Genomic DNA, 10,432 nt, shown 5'->3' with positions numbered 1-10,432 from the left:
TTGGCTTTGTCTATTTGCATGTAAGTTCCGAAAAAAAGATTTTGAGGAACAGCCCTTATCTAGCATAGGTTTAGCTCTAGCCCTGGTCTGCCATTTGGACAGCTTGCGTTTATCATTGGCATCTATTATAGAGGAAGCACAAGACAATAAATGCTGCTCAGAAGCAGATAGAGATCTTTGATGACCAAGCTGAACCAAATACTGCTTGTTTGATTTTGCCCAATGGATATGCTGTCTAGTTTCTGCCATGTACCATCTTCCATATTCCTTTATGACATTTTGAGTACGATGTGTGAAAGAGGTCCAAGCAAATTCCAGATCCTCCTAAGCATGAGATAACAATGGCCTGCAAGCCAGTCTGATCATTTGCTGGAATTTTTCATGTGTGAGATATATTTGATTGACCTGTAAATACCTGACTGAGGAGAGCTGCAAATCATCCATAGGCATACCAAAAGAAAGGGCTAGCCAAAGCGGAGTATGATCAGATAATTGTTGTGAATAATCAGTCCACATTTGACATGTATATCCATCATATTGCTGAGCATGAATGAGATAATATCTATCAAGCCTGGCCCAATATTCTGTAAAAGCATTATGATGATATGTGAATCCCATAACTGTTGGGTGAGTTGCTGTCCATAAATCTGCAAATTGAAGAGATGATGTCATATGTTCCCATTGCTGAAATTCAGAGGGTAGCATATGAGATTTATGTGTGGTATTGTCCGTCCAATGAGGAGGGTTGTTGAAATCACCACAAAGTAAAGCATTTGAAGACCAAGGATATTGCTTGATGGAGTTCCACGTTTGAGCTCTGGAAGCTGAATTCTGAGAGGCATACAAAGACCCTATTTCAAAAATCTCTCCATTAACCAGACATTGGATGATCATCCATCGTCCACTAAGATCATTATATGCTATCCAAGGTTGCAGTTCATGTTTGGCTAGAATGCACAGCCCTGAAAATTGTTCAGATCCTGAATAAAATATATCATATCCAGAAAAAAACCCATGCTGGCCAGCATAAAAATGCGGATTATGCTCTTGTAAACACACGACATCTGGGTGAGTTGTATTTATATAATGCCATAGAAGCCTCCATTTATTCTGATTACAAAGGCCCTGTATATTATAGGAAAAACATTTAAGAGAAGCACGCATGAAGATATATACAAGAGATGATCATTCCTCCAAATGAACGGGAGGCCTCAAGCCTCTGCCATTGCCACAAGGTCTTGCTGACCCTCAGCATCCAATTCTCTGATAATATCATCTTCTTCACAAAGGGGAAGACCTTTCTTGACTGCATTAACCCATGCCTTCGAAATGGGGTTGGTTGGAGAGGTAGAAGATTGTCCTGGAGAAGGAGCAGAGGCATCCCAATTACGAGATTGGAGTGGTCTTTGCTTGAGAGGCACCATCTTCTTTGCAGTCTGCCATCCCTCGTGAGAAGATGTGTTATTTTACCCTAACTTACTTTTCCCTTTTTCCTTATTTTGAGCTGAATTGGCCTGGCTCCCTGTATGCAGTGAAGGCTTTGCTCCTTTAGCCTCAAGTTTTTCCACATATGTCTTCTGAGCTCCTTTATTAGAAGGCAGAGGGATAGCTGCTGGAGGAGGTGGATGAAGGATAGAGGGACACTCTGAAGCAAGATGCCAAACTTGTGACAAGAAAAACAGGCTCCAGCAAAAATGCCCCATTTTAGAGTGAAATATTTCCTTCCCAAATTAACACCCTCAATCTCAACTGCAATAGAGGAGGGGGTTGGTCTATCAGTATCCCATAAGATGCAAAAACGATTTTTATTACCTGTGGGACGAGGGGGACAGATGACTTGTCCCAATGTCATGGCTAAACCTGGAAGCTCTGTTCTCATGTAATCTGGAAAATCAACCACTTCAACCCATACAGGGCAATGATGCTTGATAAGGTTCTGGTAGTCCTTATTAGGGGACCAGGGCATAATATGCACCATTTGTCGACCAAAAAATAAAGGGGACATTTCCAGCATCTTTTGTTTTGTCAGGGCATCCAAAAGATGAACTTCATAAAATCCTCGGGAGGCAAAATAGACTCCTTCTACATAGCATCCACCTAGGAGAGAGTTCACCCATTGACCCACATCATTAGCAGAAGGAATTTTGCCTGGGAAAAAGATGATAACTGCAGTTTGGGAAAGCTTCTTCAAAGGATGTACAAGAGAGGGCAACTTCATTTTGTAAGTGAGTTCCGGAGCAGGTTGACTCCATTCCCTTCTGCTTTGCTGAAAATCATCATTCAACATATCAAACACATAGGAAGCATCTTCAGATGAAGGAGATATGGGGGAAGAGGTTTCCCTTGATTGTCTTTTGGGTTCAAGAGAGAGAGCTCTCTTGACATAATACTTATTTGCTTCTGCCATGGAGGCTAAGGGTTTTACACCGATATCAAACGAAGAGGATGAATTAGGACTGAAGCGCTGTGTGAAGAAACGGGGAGCTGACAGAACTGTACGGAGGACCTGAGTAAACTGTACGGAAAGATCACACGGTTGATCAGACAGAAAGGTACGAAACAGAGTTGCTGACTGGACACAAAGGGGCAAATCTGTACGGAAGAGTCAAAGATGTACGGACGTACGGAAGAGACGGTGAACTCGTGTACTGTACGGACGTACAGATTAACAGATGGAGCAATACGGAGGTTTCACACAGAATGTCTGACAGGACTGTACGGAACAGAGAGGCTGATGCTAGACTGTACGGAAGTTTCAAAAACAGTACGGATAAACGGAGGAAACGTTAGAATGGGAAAAACGATGGCAAGGTAGAAAGCAATGGGATCTGACAAGGCTGCGCAGGGATGACGACGTCAGGTAATCACCACCGTACGGTGAGCGTCCGTACAGATGTACGGACGGAGAGGGGAGCTGTACGGGAACCGACTCGCTGCTTCGACCTCCTCATGCACCCCCACTCTCCATACCACACACACTTTTTTTTTGTGAGAAGAAATCTTTTATTTCTATGGAATAATTACATTCATAGCTGCTTCAAAAAACGAAGTAGCTACTACTCAACAAAAGATCTCAGTATAAGCTGTATACACATTACAAAGGCTGCGTCTCCTTTGGCATTACAAAGTCCCTCTTCGACAACAGCTTTTCCTATGGCGAGTTCTCCTTGGCATTTTTCCATCTGGACAGTTACTCGCACACAGATATATTGCTTCAGCTGTTTGTCACAGATGCTCACACTCTACTGAATCAGTGCTTCATATCTTTTGGTCCTGTCCAAACACTTTTGATCTTATTGCTCTCATCAGACAGAGGCTTCGACAGCGATTTCCTACTGTTACTTTTGGCAGATTTTTCTGGTTGTTTGGATTTCATCCCCAGAGACAGGGTTTTGATTTATTTTTTGTATGGGTGCGATATTGGACCCTATGGACTTTATGGATGGATAGAAATCATAGAGTCTTTGGTGATCCACTATTTTCATCCTTTCTTTTCTTCAAACGATCTCTGCAACAATCATTCTACGATTGTTTTCAGACTCGTTTGATTGATCAGAATGTGTCTCCATACCACACACACACACACACACACCACACACTACACATACACACCACTACACACACACACACACATGTGACTGCTACTAGATGCACACATGCACTTTAGAGCAAGCCCGTGATCACAAATATCCCGACATTAAACACATTCCTTGCTGCAAAAATATCACATGCAAGACAATAAACCGGTTTCCACGTCCATGGAGACAGGTTTCAAATTGGATGCTAGGAAGAACGAGAGAATTGCAGATCAACTTGCCCCTCTGGACATACTCAACACTGCATCCCCTTGGTAGAAAGGATGATCCCTCATCAGAGAGAGGACCAAGAGCATTATGAAAGAATAGGACACTCGCTTCCATTGTTGGACCTCCTGGTCGGCACAGGCACTGGACAACTTCCCAGGGTTGCACTCATTGATTCAATATGTACGATCGATCACATCTGCAGTCACAATATAGAAATCCCCCTAGGATATATGGATGTTCAAACCTTATGGTGGAAATTTGCAGGTAGAGGGGAGATAACAGAGTAGTTGAGAAGACCTGAATAAAGTAGGAAGAACAAGAGGAGTATAGCCATCCTTATGATTAAGCCTTTTTGCACAGATGCATGCAACGAGAATTCTTTGTGACGTTCATTATAGGTTGTTTATCAACCAGCTATGAATCACACTTTGATATAGATATAAAAAACCAAGACACATTTATCCAAATTTTGTTTCGCCTGTATGCACAGGTCATGAATGTCTTGTCAGATGTATAAGGGGGATTTTATGATGGGTAATGACTGTTGCTAGTGGAAATTTTCATGATGTGCAACCCTTGTAACAGGACTTCTCATCGCATAGGGATCCATGTGTTTTCCTCATGAATTTTGTTTGATGGATTTTGCTGAGTATTTGATAATAAGATTTATGGATCCCTGCAAACGTTAACAAATGATACCTGGTATTATCTCCATTTGGAGTAAGAGGCTTAAACAAGGCAGACAATTTCAGATAAAGATCTATTAGTATCACATCCACTTTTTATTTGTCCCGCTTCAAATTATAACACCTTTCATATTGAATGTTGAAAACCTTTCATAGGACCCATTAATTTGCTGTGCCTCAGGCCAAAAATATAATGTAGAATATTTTATAAATGTGCCAAAAATTCATGGGCAGTATGACTAAGACAACTGTACTAGCTGTACTACTTTGAATTCTCATTTTCAGAAAAGTGATCATGGATTTCAAAACATAAATTGGCACTGCATCCTCCAGGAGATCCAGATAATCCTGTACCTTAGGACCAAACTCTGAAGGTACAGTCTGTGCTACCAGAAACCAAAAATTTGCATGCAGGATCAAATACAATTGCCTGTACTACATCCTCGTGACCACAGAGCTCAATAATGGGAAGAACTTCTTCATTGATTTCAAAACTGCGCAGCATAAATCTTGTGAACTTGAATGCAACCATTAGGAAAATTATAATTTTATTTAGAAAGATGCAGGAGATACCAAATATTGTGCAAATAACATGACTGTCAACATTATGAATAATCAAACTGCAACTGCAGGAGATACCAAACATTGTGCAAATAACATGACTGTCAACATTATGAATAATCAAACTGCAGTCAGCAGAACTATCAGAATTGATCATGCAATGTGTGATATAGTGTGCATATGACAACATTTTATAAACTAGGGTAATCTTGCAAACTATACTGCATTTATATATATATATATATGGATGTTGCTCCCTGCTTAGCTATGGGTCTCCCTCCACTCACAAGCTCAACCCCCCTATCGCTATCCTTGTCTGCCTCCTCTCCCACTCTCTGAGCAGCACGGCAGCTTAGTTGCCTCTCAGCCTACCCCCTTGCCTCTCCCTTGCGACGACACTCAACCCATAATGACCTTTCCCAGCCTAACATGACCCCACTCGATGCCCTCCTGTCAACATTCCAGCCCTTCTGCCTCCTCAGCCTTGTACTGCTCTTCAGCCTCTCTCTGGCCCGGCGTGTTTGCTCCTTCTCCCCCCCCAGCTGGCCCTCTCCTTGGAGCTACTGTACTCCCTTTTGCCTCTTCTTGATCTTCTTGGAATGCCCCCCTACTTCATAGACTCCCCCTGCTCTAAACGCCATTGTTTCCCCTTCACCTGCACCTCTCTTTCCCCTCCCTCTCCATCCGTAGACCCACAATCCTCTTTCCCCCTACTCCCTTCTTTCTTCCCTTCTTTTTTTTTTCAAAAAATATTACTTCATTAAGTATGAATGAAAGCCGCAAGAGCAAGCTCAAACATGGCAGTACATCATGACATGCATGAAAGAAAAAACAGCTCAAAAACAGCTAACAAAAATCCTGAAAATGCCACCTCAACCCTGAAATAGTCTCAAAGAAGAACGGAGATCCTCTCCAAACTCTGAAAAAGGTATCTTTCCTGGCTGTAGCTGCTCTGGAGGATCCCTGCATGCTCGCCTAGATGGCCATCGGTGTGTATGGCCATAGACTGGGACGGGTGAACCTATAAACCCTTCATCACCCCCATACATCTAGGCCTCCAAATATGCGATGCTACAATGCAAGAATCTCCCAAGATGTGTCTATTGAGGCATGAGCAGCTCTGAAAGGAGTGAAAGGAACATCCTAGAGAGAGCATGACTCTACAGAGTGTTGTCGTATAATGAAGGATGAGTCTGAGTCCCGTCTCTCGAAAAACACATGAGGTCCAGTAAGAGATAACCATGCCACTAATCCCCAAGTCATGAAGAAGGGTGCTCTATGAAATATGCAAAGAATCATGGCAACACCCTTTCAGATCGTCCTGGTGTGTCTGCACTCCCAAAGGCAATGCTGAACTGACTCAACTGCTGTGTGGCATCGAGGACAAATAGGGTCGGCCCTAAACCTAGATCTCCACAGGTTCACTGCAATCCTTCCATGAATAGAAAGCCAAAAGAAGAGAGTGATCTTTCTATTTTTGAGGGATTTCTAGAGCCTCCTCCAAAAGTTTTTTATGCACCACTGCAGAAATATGAAAACTATCCCAATGAGGAGCTCTGGAGGGCCTCCACCCTCTACTGCTAAGCAGAAATCTCCAGGCATTTCTAACTGTGTAACAAAAGAAGGGTATGCTCTTCTCTCGGTGCCCTTCATCATCCATTCCCATGCCCCTGGGTCCCACTATAAGAACTTGATGGGAGAGCCACCATATAACCAGAGTCTCCAAGACCGAAGTGCCAGGAGAACGGGGTCAAGATCAAGATACTAGTGTGAATCCATGCCCCACTTCATGTACCCTGGAATCCTAATGGCCTGGAAGGCAACCTCCAAAAGAATATCATCTGAGGATCTGAGAAGTCTGCCTCCCGACTGAACATCAAAGCGTCTCCTCGTATGCATCCCGCAAGGCAATGACCTGTAAAGGGACACCCGTCCTCGAAAAGGCTCCCAACCAAGTGGACTCTATGATCAGTAAGTCATTTGTATCCATCCACTTTGCTGCTATGGCTGCCTCTATCTGCTGCATCTTGACTGCACTCCCTCTGAGGTGGCGAACTGATAAGAGTTTCTGATCTTTTGGAAGCTGTCTAAAAGCCTTCCAGGCACCTACATTGGACGTAGGTCCTTTCTCCCATCTAGACCATGGCAAATGATGTGACACGCCCAGTGATCTTCCATGCTCATCCAATATGGATTCATTCCACATAGCTGGCTGCCTGTCTATTTCTTCGCGAGAGGAGGTTGTAACTCTCTGAAGAGTGTCTCTGATGCTGCCCCAAGCTTTCAAAATGGAAGCCATGAGAGGGGAAGAGGGAGACCTAAGATGGGCTGAAGTAAAAATCCAACTGGAGCTGTCCATCCAATCTCCCCCGTGAGAAGGAGTACAAGACTAAATGCTGCGTAGAAAAAAGTCCTTCCAAGGCTCCTGTCCAGCAGGTATCAAACCTCTCACTACAAATTTGCATAGCAAGGGCATACACTGAAAATTCAGATCAATAATATTGAGACCTCCTTCCCCAGTGGAGAGAATGAGGGTCTCCCAAGCCACCTTGGCTATCACATCTGAGGTGCCATCTAACCCACTCCAAAGAAAGTTCCTGACAGGTCTCATGAGCTGAGATATGCAACCTCTAGATCTGCACCAACAAGAGCAAACAAACCAAGCAGTAGCCAATAGTACCTGGTTTACAACCACTACTCTGGATGCAAGGTTAAGTCTAGAGGAACTCCAAAAAATGAGTTTCCTCCTTATGCTCTCCTACACGGGAGCAAACTGCTGTGCTGGAGAGATGCCCACCCCAACCTAGCATCCTAAGTACCTGATGGAATCACCCCTCTAAATCCAAGTGAAACCTATGTCAATCCCCCAGTCTGGAGTGTCCTCATCACTAATCCAAAAGCCATTGGATTTGTTCCAATTAATATAGGCCCCTGCTGCAATGCAAAACAAATCCAAGGCTGTTCTGAAAGAGGTGAGTGTATGTGGTGTGGCATCCAAAAAACAACCGTGTCATCTGCCAACTCACTATCCAAAAGCTCATTCTCTTGCCTCAACGGAAGACTCAGCTCTATAATATCCGCTTGAGCTCTAAGGTAGTAGCTCATAGCTTCAGCCACAAATAAAAAGAGAAAGGGGGCTAAAGGGCATCCCTGACGGACCGATCTAGTAATCTGAAATATGTCTCCCCTGACTCCACCAATGAGAACCTGGCTATGGGCTGATCTGTATAGAGATGACACCCCTTTGATTCATGCATCTGTGAATCCAAAGTGAGAGAGGATACCGTCTAAAAGACCCCAGTCTACCGAGTACTCTATCATAAGCTTTCTCAAAGTCTAGGAGTAAAATGACAAGCCTATGGCCATTATGTATGGCCCATTTAAAAGCCTCCCAGAATGAGAAAATATTATCGAAGATGCTCTTGCCATGCACAAAACCTGTCTGCATATCATGTATAAGATCTTGAAGAAAGGGCTGCAAATGTAGGCTGATTGCTTTTGCTAGGATTTTGTACAAACTTCCCAACAAAGTGAACGGTCTCCACTTCTGGCGACACTAAATTCTTGCAACCCCCTTTAGGGATAAGATGAATGAGGCCCTCAGTAAGTGAGTCTGGCATCTCACCTGAGTCCCAAACGCCCTGCAGGACTGAGGTGATGCGATCCCCAATCTGATCCCAAAATGAAATAAAGAAAGAGGATATAAGGCCATCTGAACCAGAACACTTGCTCTTGTGAAGGGCAGAGAGAGCAGTCCTGAACTCTATGTTGGTGAATGGTGCATCAAGTGAGACTATCACATCTCCAGTCACTAATATAGGTAAATGCTGCCAAATAAGACCTCAAGCATCATCTCTGGCCTGAGTGTTGGGATAGAAATCTGTAGCTATTTGGATGTGTCTATAAAACTCCGTCTGAGTCAACAAGCTGTGAAACGCTCTCCCTACTATGTCTGGGGCCAAGAGTAGAGAAGGACTTCTTGTTGACCCTACCTCCCGTATGGGTCCAAAAAGACTCGCTGGCATGAAAGAAATACTCTACTCTCTGGTCCAACAATGAATGTTGCTAAGCCCTTGCTGCAACAAGGCGATCCTGAACCCAAGCATCTATAGGCCTCTTCTACTCTTCCCTCTGAAGAGCAGCCAACTGCTAGCGGATACCTATCTCTTGCCTGAGAATCTCACCTCTCCTGAACCGAGCAACTAAGTGATAAAAGTCGCTAATATCTGAGAGGGCTGTTGCTATATCTATCGGGGAAAGTAGCCCATCGTGCATGTGAGAAACCCAAGTCTACAGAACCGCCTTTGTGAGGCCCTCCGCTGCGTAGAAAGCATCTCGAATCCTGATACTGGCAGAGCAACTCCTCACCCGAGGATCTGAGACATACAGAACAACTGGAAAATGATTTGAAGTGGACACCCCAGGTGTAATGCCTATTGTCCCACCTTTGTCCAGAGCCCAGTCATCCACATAAAACCTGTCAATCCGTGCATGGATAGGTATATGCACCCTCTTGTTCGACCAAGAAAATAGAAGTGAATGTGACCGAGTGTGAAAAGCATCATCATGCCAAGCATCTCTGCTATTGTACTGAAAAAGAAAGGCATCCCAGGCTGCTCTCTCTAGGGAGTGTAAGCCACCTTCCCTACCACCTCTTTTGTCTGTAGACATTTCAACCATGTTGAAATCACCCCTAATGATCCAAGACTCTGCAATGCATGACCAAGAAAGCAGCTCCTTCCAGAAAAGGACACGGTCCCCTCTTTTGGGGGCATAAAGCTTTAATAAACCAACCTTACGCCCACCAATCAAAAGAATGACCCACTAAGCTCTAAAGGGAACTATGATCCCATGTCCAATCACCAAGGGTAGCATAGAAGAAGAAACATAAATACAAGCACCTTCCCTAGTGCCCAAGGCGGGTGACCAAAAAGTATGACTAGTTTGTGTTCCTAAATCATGAGGACATCAATGGAGGCCCCACTGACACCTGGATGAAGTTGGTTGGGTGCATCTCCGTAAACGTTCCAACTAACAATCCTCATCGCTGAGAGGAAGAGGCTCGATGAAAAACTCTATCCAACCTAGTAGTGGAGATATCCCTCTCTTGGAAAAAGTTCCTCCTATCAAGAGGAGTGAAGTCAATTGGGAAAAGTACTCCCACACCTGCAGAGTAAAGCAGCGAGCATCCAGTCCCTGGCATGTAATCTGGAAGGGTGGGACCCATGGATGCGAGCAAAGAGCGATGTTGAGCTCTCCTGCTCTGTATCTTTTTTGAGGTACTGCAACTCGTCTTTTGAGAATGTGATGGTTTTCGCGGCCGGTGGAAGCGGATGAGGATTGGCTGAAGGCAGAGCCATTGCCAATCAGGGTGTAAAG

General features: G+C 44.1%; 1 protein-coding gene across 1 annotated transcript in view; it reads right to left on the bottom strand.

Annotated features, from left to right (window-relative positions):
- Positions 1-4,847: 4,847 nt before the first annotated feature.
- LOC147896522 (uncharacterized) overlaps positions 4,848-10,432 on the bottom strand; it is a 149,549-nt gene continuing 143,964 nt past the window's right edge. Inside the window, exon 14 of the mRNA XM_087381890.1 lies at positions 4,848-4,986. Within this exon, the coding sequence (XP_087238016.1) occupies positions 4,848-4,986 (139 nt within the window). The remainder of the gene's footprint in view (positions 4,987-10,432) is intronic.

Source organism: Dipteris shenzhenensis, chromosome 11, assembly GCF_047967505.1.
Source record: "Dipteris shenzhenensis isolate YYH24624 ecotype China chromosome 11, Dip_SZ_1.0, whole genome shotgun sequence".
Classification (NCBI taxonomy): Eukaryota; Viridiplantae; Streptophyta; class Polypodiopsida; order Gleicheniales; family Dipteridaceae; genus Dipteris; species Dipteris shenzhenensis.
Note: the sequence above shows the minus strand (reverse complement) of the source record. Positions and strands in the feature narration are given on the sequence as shown.